Source organism: Natator depressus, chromosome 4, assembly GCF_965152275.1.
Source record: "Natator depressus isolate rNatDep1 chromosome 4, rNatDep2.hap1, whole genome shotgun sequence".
In the NCBI taxonomy this organism is placed as follows: domain Eukaryota; kingdom Metazoa; phylum Chordata; order Testudines; family Cheloniidae; genus Natator; species Natator depressus.
The window spans coordinates 91653490-91676708 of record NC_134237.1 but is presented as its reverse complement, the minus strand read 5'-3'; the positions used below and the strand labels follow the sequence as shown (position 1 = coordinate 91676708).

General features: G+C 40.2%; 1 protein-coding gene across 3 annotated transcripts in view; it reads right to left on the bottom strand.

The window, feature by feature from the left end:
* The window catches only part of CNGA1 (cyclic nucleotide gated channel subunit alpha 1), a 28234-nt gene that overhangs the window by 1973 nt on the left and 3042 nt on the right, over positions 1 to 23219 (bottom strand). The window contains exons 2-9 of one of the 3 annotated variants that reach the window (XM_074951443.1): positions 19112 to 19234; positions 17135 to 17251; positions 13049 to 13213; positions 12305 to 12367; positions 11909 to 11935; positions 11699 to 11812; positions 2098 to 2205; positions 1227 to 1333 (exon numbers count right to left, since the gene is read on the bottom strand). In XM_074951443.1, coding sequence (XP_074807544.1) covers positions 1227 to 1333; positions 2098 to 2205; positions 11699 to 11812; positions 11909 to 11935; positions 12305 to 12367; positions 13049 to 13213; positions 17135 to 17251; positions 19112 to 19218 — 808 coding nt within the window. In that variant the 5' untranslated portion in view covers positions 19219 to 19234. Of the gene's footprint in view, positions 1 to 1226; positions 1334 to 2097; positions 2206 to 11698; positions 11813 to 11908; positions 11936 to 12304; positions 12368 to 13048; positions 13214 to 13351; positions 13456 to 17134; positions 17252 to 19111; positions 19235 to 23219 lie in introns of those variants that run through there. The other 2 variants (XM_074951445.1, XM_074951444.1) reach the window with 2 other exon arrangements.

Below are 23219 nucleotides of genomic sequence, written 5' to 3'. Positions count from 1 at the left end.
TGCTGTGTGGTCATCACTCTCGAAAATCAGGCTACTGATTTAGGTGCTTAAATATGGAATTAGGAACCTAATTTTATTAACACATTTTTGAAAATCTTGATCCTAACTCATGCAGACAGCAAGTGGATTCTCTGCCTTGTCCTGTTCTAGATGGGTCTCAAGTTCAGCCAGCAAAGGTTGCAGGTGGCTTAAATGGTGGCAAGAGATTTATATATTCCTTACTACTGCATAAAGGTGGTGCAGGGTTTTATCCACATGATATATCCTGGTTTGCAGTTCATAAGGTAGGTTCATTACACCTGGGGTAAGGAGGTATAATTTTATTTTTCCTCCACCAATATGACCCCTTGCACACCAGGGATTCACCACAAAAGAGGGCAAATGGTTCCTCTTCCCTTGGGGTTTTCTTCTATTCTTTTAGAAAATGTTTACAACTTGGATTATAAAGATATTTTAAAATCTTTAACAAAGGGAAAAAAAAAGATAAAACTTCTAGCTTTAGTTTGATTAGGCAGTATATATAGTTTGAGTATAGTTTCAGTGATTGGGGCTTTCTAGGAGTTTTGTCAGTGGAGAATACAAATCAGCACATCCCTGCCATATGTATAATGTTGTTCTCTATTTAGCAATTTCACCTACCACGTCACATTTCCTGCCAAAGCCCTGTTTTGAGCATAAGCAGCTGGACACTGCCCTCCTTTTTCAGGTAAATTCCAATTGAATTTCAATGGTGCTTGTGCCTAAAAAGGGATTGCTGGATTGGTCCCTGCTTTATGGAATATTTAAATTAGGACACTAAAGTAGATTACAGATAAATTTATGTCTGATTTATAAAACATGATGAAGTACATCACAGGATATAAACAAGTGTGTGTGTTGGTGAAATATTTGAAGTGTAACTCTAAAACTGCAGAAATTATGTTTGCAATGGAAGGACTTCAGTTCCTTTCTGCTAGAAATCAGGATGACCTTGTATGTCAAGATATATTTCAGTGTGAATTCCTTCTCGCCTCCTTTATTGAGGGAACATTGCCAGCAAGATACTTCTTTACTTCATCATTTCATAGACATAAAGTGTAACTGGAGAGTCAATTTAACTGGTCCATTCTAGGAGAGAGCCAATTCTTCTTTAATTGTTGTATTTGGCCCCTAAATCATATACTGATGGGCACCTTAAAGTGCATAACACAGATAAATGTAGATAACTAAACAGTGAGTACATCTACCTGTTCTTGTCCGTACAAACATATCAGCAATATAGATTATATCTGATATATAATCAAAAATGAACCACATTCCTAAATGGTCATTCTGAAGTTCGTCAAAACAGGCTCTGGATAGGAAAAGAAAAAAAGCACACAATTTAAATAGTCCCATGAGACCAGTAATTAATACAGTAAATTTGCCATATATTCAGAGGCCCTACCATTTTTTTAATGTCTTTAAAGGATCTCTGTTATGCTTGATCAAACTTTGGAAAATGTAATTTTTATCAAAACTTTTATAACATAAAAACAAGTATTTTAAAGCTTTGTGGAAAAACCTGTTTTCAGATCTGCTTTCAGAAAATGTTTACAACTCAGATTATAAGGATCTTTTAAAGTATTTAACTGAGAAAAATTAATTTGAGTAACTGTAGATGGAGCTGATAGCTATGCCAATGGTTAAGATTGCCTAACATTTTCCTTTATAAGATCCTGTTTTAGGTTGCTTTTAACTTTTCCAAACCTCCATTAACGTATACGCATTTCATTATCAGGGAGCATAAGACTGATAAAATATTGAAGCTTCAGACAGAAAAATATAATTAAGTTAATGAAAGTCCTTTATTGAACTGGACAAAAGACATGATGGAAAGAACTTTAGAGATTGTAAATAAATGTGTGTGATCTCTGCTATTGAACCTAAAAGACTGTAGACTGTATTCAATACCAGACTGAAAGGATAAACACAGTAAAAGTACTAGGTCAATAGACTATTTGTATCCATTTTATCTGATAAAAACAAGGCTTTCCTTGTGGCAACCAGATGTGAGGATTTCATTACTTTAATGGGGAAAGAGAGAGGATAGGGAAAATGCACACTGTTATACATCACCTTGCAATGATCATGGTCCAGTTATACATGACGGGTAATGCGATGCAAAACAGCCAGTAGTAATACAAGTTTCCTGATGGATCAATAACAAAAAGATCTTTCTTCTCCCTGAGCAGTAAGCAGAAAGGAAAGGGAATATTAGTGAGAAACTTATAAAAATGGAAATGGGTTTTAGGAACCACAAAAGATGTTCTATGGTTACTAACATATGCTGGTCATTTAGTTTAGTAGGCAGTTCATTTGTGCAAGAACACCCTTACATGAAAATTAGCCTCCTTTCTTGAATGCCTGGATAAGGAACTAGTTGGTGAAGATGATTTGGATTCTAGAACTTAGGACACAAGGGAAATTAAATTGGCAGGCCTCAACACAAAGTAATACTGACACATGTAGTTTCACCCTTTTTCAAAATAACCTGTTTCCCACTAAGTTAATTTTCTTCTTTGTAGGATAAATGACTCAAAGCATCTATGCCTCATTTTTTCAGAAGGAAAATGGTTATGTGGCCATTAGTATTTGAATGTGTTGAACAGATCGTGCCTTCAGTATTAGGGGAGTGACTGGTTGTGAAAGATGAAACACTGCAAAGGATTACAAAAGAAACTGTCTACACTACCTACCGGATTGGCGGGTAGTGATCGATCCCCAATTGCTCTGCCGTCGACTCCTGTACTCCACCGCGGCAAGAGGCATATGGAGGGGGAGGTGGAGATGACAGGGGAGCGGCGACAGTCGACCCCTGCGCCATGAGGACATGAGGTAAGTCGACCTAAGGTACGTCGACTTCAGATACGCTATTCTTGTAGCTGAAGTTGCATATCTTAGGTCGATCCCACTCCCTAGTGTAGACCTTAGGGCACTTCATTGCTTTACATTCCTCCTGGCCTCCCAAATTCTATTTATTTACAAAGTAAAATGCCTAAACATACTAAGAGAAAAAAAAGACTCTTTACATTGTAGGTGCTGTTAACTCGCCTTTGGATCAATATGAGTGGATGAGGCTGCTTTATTGTGGCCCAAGTACATCCTTGCAGTGAGTTTTCACAAGGATGGTGATGAAGTTTTATATGAAGTTCTGCATAGTTCCATCTTATCACCCCTCTTATTCAATATTTGTGTGGCATTACTGAGAGGGTTAACAAGGAGACAAGGACTGCATCATTTCTAGTATGGTGATGACATGCAGCTTTGTCACCATTTCATGTGACCAATTAAAATGCTCAATGAGTTTAATATGTGTGTGAAATTGGGGCATGGATGACAGCTAGATAGTTGACATTCATCCCAGTCAAGACTGAGGTGGTGATACTTTTGGGGAGAAGCAACAAGAATATGTGGCAAGAATACCTCTCCTTTTAATGGAGGGCACCTCTTCTACCTGTTGGTTAGGTTTCCAATCATCTGGCAGGATTTCCAACTGCTACTAGAAAATCAGGTAGCAGCAAGAGTCAAATCACATTTTCATCATTTCTGTATAGTCAGGAGAATGTGCATGTTCCTTTTGGAAGCAGTCATTGTGACTGTCATTCCTGTCTTTATCATCTCAAGACTGAATTACTGCACTGCACTCAATATCAGCTGAAGCTTGTGGAGAATACAGCAGCCTGTTTGATCAGTGGAGGATCTCACTGGGATCGTAATCATTCGACAAGTGCTCCAATCTCTGCACTGGCTGCCTGTAGAGCTTCAGGTGAAGTTTAAGGAATTGGTTTTGACCAGTGAACATTTATGTCTCAGGAGCTACCTACATGAGAGACCACTTCTCTCCTCATGCTAAAATACCATAGCAGAGAACAGCAGAAGTGCCAGAGCTGAAGCCTGGTGTTATATATTGGGCTGCTGATGGGTCATTCTCTCTGAGGGACCCACAGCTTAGGAATTCACTCCCCACGTTGCTTCAGGAAAGCCTGAATCTGATGAGCTTCAGAGCATACTGTAAAGCTCCTCTCTACTTCCCAGGTATTTGAAAAGAGGGTAATTGCTGGACCGGAGGGGAAGGGGGTTTGAGTTCTTAAGTTGCGTGGTTTGCTGGTGCTCGGTCATACTGAATTGTACTGCTTCACTTCAGTTCTCTTGAGATAGTTTGATGCCTTTTAGGTGTATAGCTAGGTGCCCTTTTCAGCATTTATATAAATCTAATTAATAGATAAATGTAGAACAATAAAGAGTCAGAGTGGCATTAGTAGCCACTTCCATAATAAGTGTAATTGGACACTGCACCAGTTGCAGTTCCTGGAGGCATTTTGCCCGTGGAAAACACAAACAGATAAAAATACTGTTTGAGGGCACTGCCACAGTGCACCATAGAGCAGTATTTAGTGCATCCTTTAATGGTGCAGTTTGTACTTCTCCCACCACTCACCCTGGTTGTCCAGCTACTGGTGGAAAAGGAGCAAGGGTATAGCCATACTCCATCATGCCTCCTTTGGAATGTCTGATAGCTCTCTTACTTTCCCTCAGGAGCACAAGCATCACAATTTTGGCTGCCCCCTGCACAAATGAGCAAGTGGAGGTGCTCTCTTCCCCCCTTACACACTCACACAACAGCAGCCAGAAACTGGCCCAATTATTCTTTACACGACATGCAGAGAAATTTCAGTACATTCATTATATACAATACAATAGTAAAAACACATGCAAAGGTAAATGATAACACTAAGTGGTAAAACATACACAAACACAAACAAAGACAGTTTTGCAAACCTATAAGAATGGTGTATAGGTTTGTATTTTCTGTAATACTCGATCTACCACCTTGACCTTTATTTCTGCCTTTCGTGAACAGCACATACCCTTCAATACCTGTACTCCAGTCATGACCATTATTCCACCATATTTCTGTTATCCCTATAATATCTGGTTTCACTTCCTGCACCAGTTGTTCTAGTTTTTCCATTTTGTTACCCAGGCTCCTTGCATTGGTTCACAGACATCTTAGTTGTTTCTGCTTAGCTTCACCCAGATTCCTCAACTGAGTAGGTACAGTCATTCTACTACCGGTATCGCCTGCCTGACAATTAGCATCACTGGTACTGGCACTGTCTTTCCTCTTAATATCCTACCCGCTGGTGTTCCTTTCTCCATTCCTGTAGTCTCTCTTTCTTGATTTTCCTCTTGGTCAATATTAGCCTTTGAACGCTGTTTCAAAACTTCTGATGGTTTGTCCAATTTTAAGTCTAAACTCGTTGGCCAGTTTATATCCATTTGTTCTTTTGCCAGCACTAGCCCTTAACTGAAATAGCTCCTCTCCCTTCCTGGCCTTTATCCATCTGATGTATTTATATAAAGCAACCATATCTCCCCTCAGCCTTTGTTTTGTTAGGCTAAACAAGCCAAGCCCCTTAAGTCTTCTCTCATAAGGGAGGTTCTCCATCCCTCTGATCTTCCAAGTAGTCCTTCTCTGCACCTGTTCCAATTTGAATTAATCTTTCTTAAACATGGGAGACCAAAATTGTACACAGTATTCCAGATGATGTCTCATCAGTCCCATGTATAATGGTAATAACACTTTCCTATCTTTCCTGGAAATATCTTGACTGATGCATCCTCAGATAGCATTAGCATTTTTCACAGCCACATCAAATTCGTTGCTAATAGTCATCCTCTGATCAACTAGTACTCCCAGGTCTTCCAACTGACAGCAAAAATTCTTCTTGTTCTTCCCTAAGTGCATGACCTTACACTTTGCACTATTAAACTTCATCCCATTTCTAATATTCCAGTTTTCAAGGTCATCCAAATCTTCTTGTATGATGTTCCAGTCCTCCTCCTATATTGGCAGTACCCTCCTACTTTGTCTCATCTGCAATTTTTATTAGCACATTCCCACTTTTTGTGCCAGGGCTATTAATGAAAATGTTAAATAAGATTGGACCCAAGACTGATCCTTGAGGAATTCCACTGGAAACCTCCTTCCCGCATGACATTTCATCTTTTGGCATAACCTGTTGCAATCTTCCCTTTAACTAGTTCCTTACAACACTTCTGATTCTTATATTAATCCCCATCTTCTCCAATTTAACTAATTTCTCCTGTGGAACTGTATCAAATGCTTAACTGAAATCCTGGTATATTAGATCTACTGCATGTGTCTCCGTGTACGAATATCTATTCACTGTTGAATTTAGCAATAGTGAAGTTACCAAGATTCTGAAAATACAGTACTGGGATATTTAGACTTTTAAACTAAAACAGGTTACCAAAATCTATATACTATATATTCAAATTTCATTTGATTTGAAATTACACCCTGCTGTTAAGTGGAACAGTAACACTCTGTCTTGCAGAAGGAGCGGTAATAGCTATGAAAATGGCCTGACTTAAGTGGATGGAAGAATTTAAATACATAAAGGGCTTGGTCTATACATAAGGGATTCTACACATGGAGTTTTGCTGATTAATTTCATGTATGGACATTCTTATTCTGGAATAAGAGTGCCTTGTCTCTGTTTAGCTCAACCCCTAAAAAGAAACAAGACACACTTAGACACTCCAGTTCTAAAATAAGGTTATGTCTACACTAGCACGTCTGTCAGTCAGGGACATGGGCAGCAGGTGAAGCTTCCCCTTGTGGAGGCTAGCACCCTGTCCTACATCTTTTGGCCAAGGCCACACCCCCTCTCACTTCTCAGGGTGGAGCTCCTCCCTCATGGCCAGGGACCGCAACGGCAGAGCTCCAAGCCCCTCCCACATCTCATTCCTTCTCCTGCCACCCTGTCCCTGTTCCACTCTCAGTCCCTCTCCCATTCCACTCCCACTCTGTCTCTTCCCCCCGAGGCCCTGCCCCCAGCTCACTCCTTTCCAGACACACCCCACTGCAGCCCCAAGACTGGAAAAGCTCTGTGGCCCTAGCAGGGAGTCAGATCTCCTCCAGTCCTGGGGCTGTGGTGGGAGGAGATTTTTCTGGGGGCCTCAAATTGGCTGGGGCCCCTGGGCATGGGTTCTATAGGCCCATGCAGTAATCTGTCACTGCTCCCCACTCCCCCCCCCCCGGCGGCGCAAGGTTTGGGGAGATCTTACGAAGAGAGGGAAGAGCATCTTTGCCAGCAGGCTGGCTAACCTAGTGAGGAGGGCTTTAAACTAGGTTCACCGGGGGAAGGAGACCAAAGCCCTGAGGTAAGTGGGAAAGCGGGATACCGGGAGGAAGTACAGGCAGGAATGTCTGTGAGGGGAGGGCTCCTGCCTCATACTGGGAATGAGGGGCGATCAACAGGTTATCTCAAGTGCTTATATACAAATGCACAAAGCCTTGGAAACAAGCAGGGAGAACTGGAGGTCCTGGTGATGTCAAGGAACTATGACGTGATTGGAATAACAGAGACTTGGTGGGATAACTCACATGACTGGAGTACTGTCATGGATGGTTATAAACTGTTCAGGAAGGACAGGCAGGGCAGAAAAGGTGGGGGAGTAGCACTGTATGTAAGGGAGCAGTATGACTGCTCAGAGCTCCGGTACGAAACTGTGGTAAAACCTGAGTGTCTCTGGATTAAGTTTAGAAGTGTGTGCAACAAGAGTAATGTAGTGGTGGGAGTCTGCTATAGACCACCGGACCAGGGGGATGAGGTGGATGAGGCTTTCTTCCGGCAACTCACGGAAGCTACTAGATCGCATGCCCTGATTCTCATGGGTGACTTTAATTTTCCTGATATCTGCTGGGAGAGCAATACAGCGGTGCATAGACAATCCAGGAAGTTTTTGGAAAGCGTAGGGGACAATTTCCTGGCGCAAGTGCTAGGGGAGCCAACTAGGGGGGGCGCTTTTCTTGACCTGCTGCTCACAAACCGGGTAGAATTAGTGGGGGAAGCAAAAGTGGATGGGAATCTGGGAGGCAGTGACCATGAGTTGGTTGAGTTCAGGATCCTGACGCAGGGAAGAAAGGTAAGCAGCAGGATACGGACCCTGGACTTCAGGAAAGCAGACTTCGACTCCCTCAGGGAACAGATGGCCAGGATCCCCTGGGGGACTAACATGAAGGGGAAGGGAGTCCAGGAGAGCTGGCTGTATTTCAAGGAATCCCTGTTGAGGTTACAGGGACAAACCATCCCGATGAGTCGAAAGAATAGTAAACATGGCAAGCGACCAGCTTGGCTTAATGGTGAAATCCTAGCGGATCTTAAACATAAAAAAGAAGCTTACAAGAAGTGGAAGGTTGGACATATGACCAGGGAAGAGTATAAAAATATTGCTCGGGCATGTAGGAAAGATATAAGGAGGGCCAAATCGCACCTGGAGCTGCAGCTAGCAAGAGATGTCAAGAGTAACAAGAAGGGTTTCTTCAGGTATGTTGGCAACAAGAAGAAAGCCAAGGAAAGTGTGGGCCCCTTACTGAATGAGGGAGGCAACCTAGTGACAGAGGATGTGGAAAAAGCTAATGTACTCAATGCTTTTTTTGCCTCTGTTTTCACTAACAAGGTCAGCTCCCAGACTGCTGCGCTGGGCATCACAGAATGGGGAAGAGATGGCCAGCCCTCTGTGGAGATAGAGGTGGTTAGGGACTATTTAGAAAAGCTGGACGTGCACAAGTCCATGGGGCCGGACGAGTTACATCCGAGAGTGCCGAAGGAATTGGCAGCTGTGATTGCAGAGCCCTTGGCCATTATCTTTGAAAACTCGTGGCGAACGGGGGAAGTCCCGGATGACTGGAAAAAGGCTAATGTAGTGCCAATCTTTAAAAAAGGGAAGAAGGAGGATCCTGGGAACTACAGGCCAGTCAGCCTCACCTCAGTCCCTGGAAAAATCATGGAGCAGGTCCTCAAAGAATCAATCCTGAAGCACTTACATGAGAGGAAAGTGATCAGGAACAGTCAGCATGGATTCACCAAGGGAAGGTCATGCCTGACTAATCTAATCGCCTTTTATGATGAGATTACTGGTTCTGTGGATGAAGGGAAAGCAGTGGATGTATTGTTTCTTGACTTTAGCAAAGCTTTTGACACGGTCTCCCACAGTATTCTTGTCAGCAAGTTAAGGAAGTATGGGCTAGATGAATGCACTATAAGGTGGGTAGAAAGCTGGCTAGATTGTCGGGCTCAACGGGTAGTGATCAATGGCTCCATGTCTAGTTGGCAGCCGGTGTCAAGTGGAGTGCCCCAGGGGTCGGTCCTGGGGCCGGTTTTGTTCAATATCTTCATAAATGATCTGGAGGATGGTGTGGATTGCACTCTCAGCAAATTTGCAGATGATACTAAACTGGGAGGAGTGGTAGATACGCTGGAGGGGAGGGATAGGATACAGAAGGACCTAGACAAATTGGAGGATTGGGCCAAAAGAAATCTGATGAGGTTCAATAAGGATAAGTGCAGAGTCCTGCACTTAGGATGGAAGAATCCAATGCACCGCTACAGACTAGGGACCGAATGGCTAGGCAGCAGTTCTGCGGAAAAGGACCTAGGGGTGACAGTGGACGAGAAGCTGGATATGAGTCAACAGTGTGCCCTTCTTGCCAAGAAGGCCAATGGCATTTTGGGATGTATAAGTAGGGGCATAGCGAGCAGATCGAGGGATGTGATCGTTCCCCTCTATTCGACACTGGTGAGGCCTCATCTGGAGTACTGTGTCCAGTTTTGGGCCCCACACTACAAGAAGGATGTGGATAAATTGGAGAGAGTCCAGCGAAGGGCAACAAAAATGATTAGGGGTCTAGAGCACATGACTTATGAAGAGAGGCTGAGGGAGCTGGGATTGTTTAGTCTGCAGAAGAGAAGAATGAGGGGGGATTTGATAGCTGCTTTCAACTACCTGAAAGGGGGTTCCAAAGAAGATGGCTCTAGACTGTTCTCAATGGTAGCAGATGACAGAACGAGGAGTAATGGTCTCAAGTTGCAATGGGGGAGGTTTAGATTGGATATTAGGAAAAACTTTTTCACTAAGAGGGTGGTGAAACACTGGAATGCGTTACCTAGGGAGGTGGTAGAATCTCCTTCCTTAGAGGTTTTTAAGGTCAGGCTTGACAAAGCCCTGGCTGGGATGATTTAACTGGGAATTGGTCCTGCTTCGAGCAGGGGGTTGGACTAGATGACCTTCTGGGGTCCCTTCCAACCCTGATATTCTATGATTCTATGAGATATTGCTTACCCCAGCCTCCATTATGTGCTGCCCATGGCCAGGTGTGTGAAAAAAACACCCCCTAAGCGACAAAAATTTCACCAACAGAAGCACCAATGTGGACAGCGCTATGTCGGTGGGAGACACTCTCCCACCAACATAGCTACCGCTACTTGTTGGGGGTAGTTTAATTATGCTGATAGGAGAGCTCTCTCCCCTCGACATAGAGCAGGCTACACGGGAGACTTTAGAGTGGAAAAAACACAACCCTGACCAACAAAAGTTTTACTAAGGAAAAGTGCCAGTGTGGACAGCGCTATGTTGGCAGAAGATTCTCTCCCAATGACAAAGCTACCGCCCTCCATTGGGGGTATTCTATTTTGTTGGCAGGAGAGCTCTCTCCCGTCGACAAGGAGCGACTATAACGGTGCGGCTGTACCAGCACAACTGTGCCGTTATAAGGTGCGCAGTGTAGACATAGCCTGTGCCTTGTTCCTGTTTAGGATTTAAGCTTAACAGAGACAAGGCACTCTTATTCTGGAATAAGAGTGTCCACACACGGAATTAATCAGGAACAACTTCATGAACAGACAAGACCTAACAGTGGTCAGCATATTCACTTATCTAGGGCTAACATACACAACATGCTTGCAATATACCTGTCAAGGTTCCTTCCCCTCTCTGAACTCTAGGTACAGATGTGGGGACCTGCATGAAAACCTCCTAAGCTTACTTTTACCAGCTTAGGTTAAAACTTCCCCAAGGTACAAACTATTTTACCTTTTGCCCTTGGACTTTTGCTGCCACCACCAAACGTCTAACCGGTATTATTTTATTAGGAAAGAGTCCGTTTTGAAACGTCTTTCCCCCCAAAATCCTCCCAAACTTTACCCCCCCTTTCCTGGGGAAGGTTTGATAAAAATCCTCACCAATTTGCATAGGTGACCACAGACCCAAACCCTTGGATCTTAAGAACAATGAAAAAGCATTCAGTTTCTTAAAAGAAGAATTTTAATAGAAGAAAAAATAAAAAGAATCACCTCTGTAAAATTAGGATGGGAAATACCTTACAGGGTAATTAGATTCAAAACATAGAGAATCCCTCTAGGCAAAACCTTAAGTTACAAAAAGACACAAAAACAGGAATATCCATTCCATTCAGCACAGCTTATTTTCTCGGCCATTTCAACAAAACAGAATCTAACGCAATATCTAGCTAGATTACTTACTAAGTTCTAAGACTCCATTCCTGTTCTGTCCTCGGCAAAAGCATCACACAGACAGAGAGAGAGAGGCTTTGTTTTTCCCTCCCCCCAGCTTTTGAAAGTATCTTGTCTCCTCATTGGTCATTTTGGTCAGGTGCCAGTGAGGTTATCCTAGCTTCTTAACCCTTTACAGGTGAAAGGGTTTTTCCTCTGGCCAGGAGGGATTTTAAAGGTGTTTACCCTTCCCTTTATATTTATGACAATACCCATGATTGGATTCAGTTGTGCAGGCAAGGCAATTTTACTAGAAGAACATAACACTATTCTGAAACCAAATGAAGAACACTTACTCCTCTTTCTTGTCCTTCTTCTTATGCTTATCTTTATTTCTGTGTTTTTCCTTTTTTTCCTTGTTCTTTTGCATTTCTGTGTCCTTTTTCTTTTCCTTTTTACCATCAGACTTGCTGAAAAAATGGATTAAAATGTTATGGTTTTACAGAAAAACTAGAATGATAGCTTGTAAAGAAACTATCTTCTAAAATGTAATATTTTTGTCTTACCCCTTCTTTTCTTTTTTCTGTTTCTCTCTAAAAAAGAAACAATATCTCTGTGATTGGCTCTTGGGATGCATATAACTATTATTTCCACTATTTTTCCTGTTAAAATCAGCTGAGTTCTATAAGTCTAACATTATGCTTAAGATTTTGGCCTTTGAATAAAACCTTTGTTTATAGTTTTCAACTATTTCCATTTTTACATGATTAAATAGGACACTAAGAACTTTTGTGTTTGAAAAACATTTGCTGTGCATATAGTTCAGATGTACATGTAATTTCTTATTGGATTACTTGTATGATGCTGCAATAATTTGCAAGGAAAGAACTAGGTATATTGCTTTTTTTCTTACTATTCTCTACAATATATATAACTTTATAGTGAAACTGTAGAGTACTTACTCATCTTTATTACTGTTGTTGTTGATATTGTACTGTGCAATGGGACTAGGTAGGTAATGTTCCCTAAGAAACAGCAAAATAAAATAGTTATATCTGCTGCATGACACTAAATAGGCTAGTACTTGTAAACCAGTCCTTTAATGTAAGATTTTCAGCTGCATAAGTTAGTTAAGATTGCCTAACTTGTTTGATAAGTTTAGAATGAAAATATTCACCAGTAAGTACAGAGATGAAGAAAACCACTGAAATGTTGATTATGTCTCTGTTTTCCTTTCTTGGAGTTTCAACACTTCTGAAAAGAAAAGGGGTGAAATCTTGGTGCCATTGAAGCCATGAGGAATTTTGCCATTGAATTCAGTGGAATCAGGATTTTACCATTGATGTTTGCCCTGTTAAATGCCTGATCACATGGATTTTGGTTTTAAATTGCAGGTGTCTTCATAGCCTCATAGGGTATTTCATGTTTAGACATTCAAACTGAACCATATTTTTATGACTGAGCAAACTGAATGCTCAGGTAGGGAATCTGGTTATGTTATCAAGGTGCCTGCGTTTTAAATCTAGGCCGTTAACATTAATTTTGCCCCTAATCAAAATAGATTTTACTGAAATTAGATAAAATAAAATTGTTTTGTGGCATAAAGTGAGATACAAAAACAAGCAGATAAAAATCCACATAAACAGGACCATATGGACACAGTCAAAGATTTGACATATACCCCATACAAGGAGCACAAAACTCACATGATTTCTTCTGCTATCTCACCACAGAGATTCTGATTATTAAAATTATTGCTCCATCTTAGCTGTGGACCTTGAATTTTTTCCAAGAAAGAGTCTGAGGTTTGGCAGCCTTCATCGGAAACCCTCTTCTTCCAGTCTTTTAAAGTAACCAAAAAGTTGGATATTCTAAAAATAGATAGAAATATTAGTTAATATTTTTAAAAAGCTTAATTTCTTTGTGGAGGAAAAAAAAAACCTTTGTAGGAAACCCAAATGTCACAATGCGTTTGCACATATGTAACTTTCACTGTAGATTTCATTCACCATGCAGAGTGAGGAGGGTGGCTTTGTACAAATCGGACAGATCCAGAAGAGGAAGAGCTGCCAGACTGTGGAAGTGGGGAGTCACAATACCTCCATCCTTCCTTGCGCCTATGGGACAGGGAAAAAATCACTGAATTCAGGGGGACAGCAAGAGATGAGCTAATAAGATTGCCCACACACATACACAGAAGAGAAAGTCACCAGCTGCAGGGGTGGGAACTGAAGAACCCACACAAACTCCTTCACTTAGCTTTTAAGTAAAAGAGAATTTCATAACTTCCTCCCAGAAGCCAGGTTGATGGATGACACAGCTCCCAGTAGGTGGAGTCCTCTCCCACCTGCCTCATTTACCAGTAGGAGGGGAAAGAGAGCCACAACACCTCATTCCATCAGCAGGAGAGATTGTAGAGCCTTTTGCCTTACCAGCACCTAGGGGAGCAGAGTGTAGATCAGTGTATTCTGTGGGTGGCACACTGGACTTACATCCTAAAACAAGGCCCCCATTAGAGAACTTCAAAGAGCGAACACGTCGGGAATGGAGGTTGTTTGTAACTCTGAACAAAATGTCACAGTTGTTCTTTCAAAAGTTTACAACTGAACATTGACTTAATACAGCTTTGAAACTTTACTATGCAGAAGAAAAATACTGTTTTTCCTTTATTTTTTTAAGTAGGTTATGTTTAAGACAGTATTATACTGTTTTTGCCTTTTTTCGGGCTGGGGGGAGGTGTCTCTGCTACTGCATGCTTGTGTATTTCCGGTTCCAAATGAGGTATGGTTGACTGGTCAGTTCGTAACTCTGGTGTTCATAATGCTGAGATTCTACTGTATCTCCAATGTGTTAGCCCTGAATTCTGAGGCAAGGTGTAAATTTTGTGACTGTATGAAATACATGGTTAAACATTCTAATTGTTATTGAACTAAGTATAATGGTGTTGATGCTGTTATTTTAATTTTTAATTCAGTGAACACTTTTACATGCCCTAGTAGTCAGAATTTCCCATGCCATAATAGTATAATTTTATTCTTCCATGCACCAAAGATACCAAGGACCCTGGCACATAATATAGATCAAGTGTTGAATATCACAGGACCCTTGCACTCAATATTACTAGCTTGAAGACTATCAGAGCAACGTTTCTCTCCAGTAATTTTTCCATGTTGTGTTAAATGTTATGGCAACTAAAACAGAAAAGTTGAAAATAAATCTGTCAGTAGTATATCAACTTAAGTTTAATTTTCTCCTCATATGAACAAATATTTTAAATTGATACTGTCTAGTTTAGATATCACAGTGACAGGATAGGCTTAGAGAAAACTAAATAGAGAGATCTGAGTATAGTTTCATTATTTCAGTTTTTAAATACTTTTCTTACAGGCTGAATACAAATCAATTAAAAAAACCTGATTTCTAAAAAATGTATATTAATACATTTTAATTTTTCAAATTAAACCTACTTAAAATTAAATTTGAAATTATCTCATCCTCTATTATGACCTAAATTTACTAAAATCTGTTAAAGTTGTTAAAATTATATTTTAAAAAATCAAGCAGTACATGTTTGCTGCCAAAATTTTAAAGGAAGTCAAACCACTGAACTGATGAAAGTCATTGGTTAAGCACCTGAAACCAAAGTTTGTTGAAGTGCTAAACCAGCTTTTGACTGCAATAGCCTCTTCTGCAAGTGCAAGGAGAATATTTTCTTCATTTCAGTTTATTCCACTAGTCCACTAGTAATGACTAGTTGAATCAAAATTGAGAAATAGATTAGGAGTTGAAAGAGCAGGAAAGCTTCTTTTTCTTTTCCAATCTATGATGTGTGAGAGGATGAGATATACTAGTTCTAAAATTGTGGAGGATGTGATGACTAGAAACAATTAATTCAGTTCACGAACAGCAGATAATACTTCCTTTGTTTAATAAATCAGTTAGTTTTAAATGCAAAATATGTTTTGATAAACTTTTATTATGTATCCAACATATTTAAGGTAAAAAGAAAAGGAGTACTTGTGGCACCTTAGAGACTAACACATTTATTAGAGCATAAGCTTTCATCATGAAACCCATATTTAAGGTAGTTTCAGTTAGCTATCAAACCATTTTAAAATGCTGGTTTGTAAATTTTTAATTGAATTATCATTTCCATCCAAATTCAGCTTGATACAAATCACAAGTAAAAAAAAGTTAATCATGTAGTAAATAAGAAATGTTATTCGTTATTTCTAACATAGTAAAAAATGTAAAAATTAAGAAGCTATATGTATATATGTATGTTATGCTATATAATTGCTTACATTAATTTGTTTAGATATAATGTATCCTCCTGGTTAGCAAAAAGAAGTATCAAATTTAGTGTAAAACCTATATTTAGTTGCAAATCAACATGTTTTAATAGTTACCAACCTTTCTTTAAGAAAATAACTAAAAAGTTTAAATTCAAAACAACATGACAACTGATTTAAATCAAGGTTTTCTTCTTGCTGATTAAAATCTGTGATTTAACTCACTTTGATTTAAGTCACTCCACACTGTTTTATTATATTGCATTGTTTGTAATTCTCACTTAAAAGCCTGAAAATAAGATTACTTGTCCTATGAATTTTGCCCTTTTACAGTTGGAATACGTATTTTTCTTGTGTATTTTCAGTGGGAAAAAATTGTGGGTTTTGTTCCTTATTTGTGTATCAGCATCACTGATGATAATAACAGTGATGTCAGCTCAACACAGCAATCAGATAGATTGCTTGTTTTTTTAATTGCCTTTGGTTAACTAGTGCTCCCTTTGTTGACTGGCTGATTCTGCAGTAAACAAAATATTTAAAAATCACAAGCCAAAATCCTCCCTGGAGCAACTGTCCTTATTAGAGAGAAGATGGATGGTCTTGTGATTAAGGTACTGCATTATTATTATTTATTTTACTGTTCGTATTGCAGCAGCACCTAGGTGCCCCAATCATAGTGCAGGACCACAGTGTGCTAAGTACTGTACAGTCCCTGCCCCAAATCTTGGGACAAAAGAAATCAGAGTTCAATTTCCAGTGCGATCATGAACTGACTTTGTGACCTTGAGTGAGTCACTTAATCTCTCTGTGTCTCAGTTTCCCAACTTTCTCCCAAACTTTGTCTGTCTTGTCTTTAGATTGTATACTCTTTTGGGGGCAGAGATGTGGGATATGTTGACCAGAGAGTAGAAGAGCTATTAGAGATGGGGCAAAGACCACAAGGAAGACCCCAAAAAAGGTGGTTTGAGATGCTGAAGGAAGATATGAAGAAGGTTGGTGTCAGCTTGGAAGACACACTTGACAAAAATATTTGGAAACACAGAACAAGAGCTGCCTACCCCAAATGATGGGAAAAGACAAAGGTGAAGAGACTCTTTGGGCAGGGACTGTTTCTTACTAATGATGTGTATGTACGGTGCCTAATGAGATGGGGCCCTGACCTGGGTTGGGGCTTCTAGGTGCTAATACAATAATTATTGGTATAATTAATTATCAGAAACAAATTTGGCACCATGCCATAGACTTCATATAACTAGTGATTATTGCTGAGAGTTTCTCAGTTGCTTTGATTTCAGGGCATTTCCTTCCAAAAATAATGTATATATGTCAAGTTTTAATCGTAAACTCATGAATGTCCCCTTAAAATCGATGTTTTAAACATGATAAAGATTACCAAAATATCACCACTAAACTTGTGTAAATAAATGGATCCATGGAGAGGTAAACACATAAATATGTAGGTACCCTGTGCTAAACATGGATTCCTGGGATGTACCTCACCTCTGTAGCACTCCTTTCACTGCCTGTGAGTTGTTTGTGGAAGAATAACCGGGGCAGCTGTCCCCATGCTCCTGTGTTTGTAATATGGATGAACTATCATACACTTCAGCCAGAGACCTATAATTAAACAGTATGTACAATGAAGAAATTATCTACTGTACTACAGCAACAATTCATAAATAGAAAAGGAGTACTTGTGGCACCTTAGAGACTAACCAATTTATTTGAGCATAAGCTTTCGTGAGCTACAGCTGCTCAAATAAATTGGTTAGTCTCTAAGGTGCCACAAGTACTCCTTTTCTTTTTGCGAATACAGACTAACACGGCTGTTACTCTGAAACAATTCATACATAGTGGTTCCCAGGCATGATTTACGTATGTGTTTTATCTCTAAACCTTAAAGTTGCATTAACATTATTTTTTGGTATGGACTTTTGTTATTTGTTAAGCATTGAGAGTGTGCTGGGAACTCTACAAAACACAGAAGAACTTTCCGTACCTGTCCCCACATAGTCCCTGATCCTGCAGAAATGTACAAACCTAAGGCCCCAACCTTGGAAAGTCAGTGGGACTACCCACATGTGTAAAGTTAATCGCACGCAAAATCTTTGCAGGGTTAAGGATTAAGGAAAATGTACCCCTGTATCAGTGTACGTTACTTGGTTATAGGATGTTCCCATGCAATCCATGATGCATTCTTTAGTGAACTAGAAAGTGGATTTCATAACAGAGGGAATAGCAGTTTTACCAAATTAAGTTAACATGTCTGTTGAATGCCCTGTTGAATGTCTGTTGAATGCTACAGCCTGTAAATGGCAGCTCTGAGCACACATTTCTGGCTTTAGCACACTTTTCATTTAACTTTAAAATTCACCTGTTTTGTGAGCCAATTTTTTAAACCAGCCTCCAAAATTGCAGATACACCAGACGTGCATTGTACATGCAAATTGTCTAGTTAGATATTCCTCAAGCAAAACTTGCAAGCACAATTTTGTGCTGAACACCTGTAACTCCCATTGAAATCAATAGGACTTTCTGCAGGTGCTCATCAGGCCACTTTTATTTGTCTAAACTTAGATGCCTGGACTTTAGGCACCCAGGTTTGAAAAATGTGGCCACAGTGACCAGTCTGTAAACAAACCATTAGGCTACAATTTGACTTCAGTGGGAGCTCTGGGTGTTCAGCACCTCGGAATATCAGAATACTTTTTATTTAGAAACCAAAACATGGATTGAGACGTCTAAATTTGGACAGACAAATATGAAAGTATTAGCCCCTGAGCAGTCAGAACTTGTTATTCACTTTTTTTTGCTATATGATCAATCACCTGAGTCACACGATATTATTTCAGTTCCCTGCTTTGATGAACTAAGCTTTAGAAACTTGAAAGAATCCCCTTTTCTGTGTGTAAAATTTATCTACAAACATTTGTAACTGTGTAGTGGTTTTCTGCAAAAAAGTTTTTCAGAATGGTTTTCCCAGTGTTTAATGCTCACAAATATTTGTTCAGAATAGTATTCATCTTGCTTAGCTTTTAGTGGACTTTCTTGGTAATAAAAAGTGGCTCAGTTGAACGTCTACAAATAATCCAATAAAAAGGGTTGTGAATGCCAACAAAGTGGGATTTACTCACAATTATATTTTTTACAGTATTGTCCCAATGCAAGGCATGAGCCACTTTGCAGGATGGTGAAACACTCAAATAGTCATTACCAGGTTATTTTTTGACTAGCTGAACTCATTTTTAAGGAAGCCAAATAATTTGACTAACAAATATAGTCACATTTTACCTTATCCTAATTAATTACAATGGGCAATGTATCACAGGTAGGTTAAAAGCTAAACTTCTTATGAATGGAAGAGAAAAGACACTAAGACAGGGACATGACATCTGTCTCCTGTCACTCTCATGCAAACTAATAAAAATTAAAAAATCCCGAGAGCAGAATTTGACCTACTTAGTATACTTGACTTACCTCCTGTTTCTATTCTCTATCCTTCCTACGCCCGCATCAGCATTCTGTACTGCCAGTCTGGGAACATTTATATAGGAGCGATGGGTGTTAATCACACCAACCTTCATGGTCAGATTGGTACTCCTTGGTTGAGAGGGGAGGAATCATTTCAAAATGAAAAAAAGTACTTTTATGGTTCTATACAAAAAGAAACCCCGGAATGGCTAACATCTGCATGTTACATGCTCTAGGGCAAAGAGTAGAAAATTGATCATAGAAATTAGAGAGATGCAATTTAAACATAGATCTCTTTGCTCCTGATTCAATCATTACACATCTGGAAAATAGGAGGTAGAATCAGGAAAAAACAACAACCCAGAATGTCTTCCACAATAACAGAAAATGGGGCCATTCAACCAAACAAAAATATAAATGTAATAAGACACAATTGTGTGTTTTAAGAATGTTAAGCAAGGCTGCTTTTCAATGTAATTCTAGATACATGGATGTGATTTAAATTTATTATGTACAATTCAATAAAAACACATAGAACACATTGTCTCTATTCACAATACTTGTATTACAGCATTAAAATCTAGCTCTATCTAATGTACCTGATTCTATAGTTCTTTACACGTGTGTAGCTCTCTCAGAAGTCAGTGGAAGTTGTGTATATGTCAGTAATTTGGCTTCAGACTTAATATGTGACTTACCCCAATAAAAGTAGAAAAAATATTAAGTATTATTAAGTATAAAATATGTCAACTACTCCCCCTATTACAACAACATATTGCAAAGGCACTCTAGCTGAAGCGTACTGCCCTCATCCTTCCTCCCTTCTTCTTCCAGTTATTTTTCAAAGCCACTTGTCGCATCTTGCCCTTGGTTAGATTGCAAGCATGTCAGGGCAAAGGCTGTGTCTTTCTACGTGTTTGTACGGTGCCTGGCACAAATGGGCCCTGCTCCTGATTGGTGCCTTTAGCTGCTGCTGCAATACAACTAAGAAGTAATAAAAATTATAAAATATGACTAAGATTAAGGAGATATGAGATATGAGATTAGACTCTAGGTCTGAGTGCAAGCTGCAAATTGCAAAACTGAATGCAGTTCATCTCACCTATGTACTATAACTTTAGAATAAATGTAATGGAGCTAATTCTCCTCTCACCCTGGTGTCAGTCAGGAATACTTCTACTGAAGTCAGTGGAATTACACTAGTTTTAAACTGGTGTCAGTGGCAGGAGAATCAGGCCCAATAACTTTGCCTACTAAATATGTAGGGTGGAATCCTGGTCCTTTCAAAGAAAGCTTTGCCATTGATTTATTTCACTCTTAATGCTTTTCCAGGAATTCACAAAGACAGTAGCAGCTGAGAGAGTTTGCTCCATTGGGCCCTCTGGTGGTCCCCATGAAGTCAACAGCAAAACTCCCAATATAATGGGACTGTCATAAATATAAAGGGAAGGGTAAACCCCTTTAAAATCCCTCCTGGCCAGAGGAAAAATCCTCTCACCTGTAAAGGGTTAAGAAGCTAAAGGTAACCTCGCTGGCACCTGACCAAAATGACCAATGAGGAGACAAGATACTTTCAAAAGCTGTGAGGAGGGAGAAAAACAAAGGGTCTGTGTCTGTCTGTATGCTACTTTTGCCAGGGACAGAACAGGAATGGAGTCTTAGAACTTTTAGTAAGTAATCTAGCTAGGTATGTGTTAGATTATGATTTCTTTAAATGGCTGAGAAAAGAGCTGTGCTGAATAGAATGACTATTCCTGTCTGTGTGTCTTTTTTGTAACTTAAGGTTTTGCCTAGAGGGATTCTCTATGTTTTAATCTAATTACCCTGTAAGGTATCTACCATCCTGATTTTACAGAGGTGATTCCTTTACTTCTATTAAAAGTCTTCTTGTAAGAAAACTGAATGCTTTTTCATTGTTCTAAGATCCAATGATCTTGGGTCTGTGGTCACCTAGGCAAATTGATGAGGATTTTTACCAAACCTTCTCCAGGAAGTGGGGTGCAAGGGTTGGGAGGATTTTGGGGGGAAAGACGTGTCCAAACTACGTTTCCCAGTAAACCCAGATAAAGTTTGGTGGTGGCAGTGGAAATCCAAGGGCAAAGGGTAAAATTAATTTGTACCTTGGGGAAGTTTTAACTTAAGCTGGTAAAAGTAAGCTTAGGAGGTTTTCATGCAGGTCCCCCCATCTGTACCCTAGAGTTCAGAGTGGGGAAGGAACCTTGACAGGGACCATGGTAGGGGCCCTCCATGTGGAATCATTTAGGTTTTTCAAACATGGCCCATTATGTAGCTAAGTAAGACAGGAAGGATGGTTTAGGGTAGTTAGGGTACTAGCCTGGTATTTGAGAGACCCAGGTTCAATTCATTGCTCTGTCACAGACTTCCTGTGCGACCTTGGGCACAACCCTTAGTCTCTCTGCCTCAGTTCCCCATCTGTTAAATGCACTTCCCTACCTCACAGGGTTGTAAGGATAAAATTATTAAAGATTGTGAAGCACTCAGATATAATGTTGATGGAGGCCATATAAGTACCTTAGATACAGTACCATGCAGTCACATAAATAAGGGACCTGTGCCTGACATGAAGTTTTACTGTTGGAAAGAGAATTTCATAGCAAATCATGAACTAAATTTGGTACACTAGCCCTTGCACAATGCATTCTGGTTAATATGCAATCTCAGTGTTCAGTTACAAAATAAAGGTAGGTGTTTTATAAAATCCTTTCAGAAATGCTGGTAAAAGTGAGTCACTATACCCAGCATGTTATTCGGTTGCCTGTCCTGAGTATTTTCAAATTTGCCGACATGCACAATTTCAATCAGCCTGTCAGTTTGAAGATGCATGAAGATGACAGTTTTGAAGTTGCCAGTAACTGACAGGAATTACTTCAAAAAAGGCCCATTCATGATTTGCTGTGCTGCTGAGAAGTGCCATAAAATGCCACTGACAGGATCACTTTTGATGAAAATACCTTTGCCGTTCAATCCAGCCTGCGGCTGGGAAGATGATGGAAGAAGCATTGTGATACTGCTACAGCATGTGTCTGCTAAACTAAACAGGAATATGATGTATTTGTTGGTGGATTATGTCTTTGTGTTATCCAGTGAAACTGAAGGCACCATTCCCACTTGCCTAACTCATTTCATATGGGAGAGCGGAGAGGAAACTCTGTTTCCAACAGGCAAACAGGCAGTGCATGCAGGCTATGCAGACATCTACCACAGTCCATAAAATAAAAAGATTAAGACTGAATACTAACAAGTATCATTCCATTATATCTTGCCTTTAAAATAGCTAATTGTATGGCTTGGCTATAAGGAGGCAGGCACATAAGAAACATATTTCTAAGACCTAACCAATGAGTCAACCATGGCATAGGTGCTGGAAGGAGGATTTTCACTGGATTGCTTCAACAAGGGCCTTAGGGATTGAAACTACACCAGCTTTTATTAAGCAGTTGTATCTCTATACACGAATGGGGAGCAATATCAAAAGTAGGTAATGCTGGCACCCAAAGGCAGCTCAGATCCACCCTGATTCAACCACTCCCTGAAGAAGCTTTTAAAAAGATCCAATTTGGAACATTAGTGTAAATTAAAGCTGTGCATCTTCCTGGTCAAAACTCAATACTGGACAAAGGCAGAAACACTGTTTACCCTTCACAGGGGAAATCTCTTTTCTAACAAAATTGACTGGGGGCAGAAAAAGGGAATGGGGGGGGGGAGGATTGGGGATGCATCCAGAGCCCCTAGCATGGGGGGAGAGAATGGGGAACAATGATAGGGGGCGTGGGAGATGGGCCACACACAGTCCTTGGCATGAGTCAGAGGGGAGTTGCAGCAGGGGATGGGAGAGTGGAATTCAGGTTAGTTGGTGGATGTGGGGAGGAGGATTGGAGGAATGTAAGGAACACCAGTGTGTGCAATCCATTCAGCCTATAGAAGCTATATAGTGTGCAACCGCCTAGCTATGAAAGGGGCTAAGGGCTGCCCAGTAAAGGTTGTTGATATAATCACATATGACTAATCTGTCCACAGAAAGATGAGATGCTGTAAAATTGTTGCATCCAGAGGGTCACTGATGCTGGTGTGGGTCAAGCACTCAGCTGAAGCC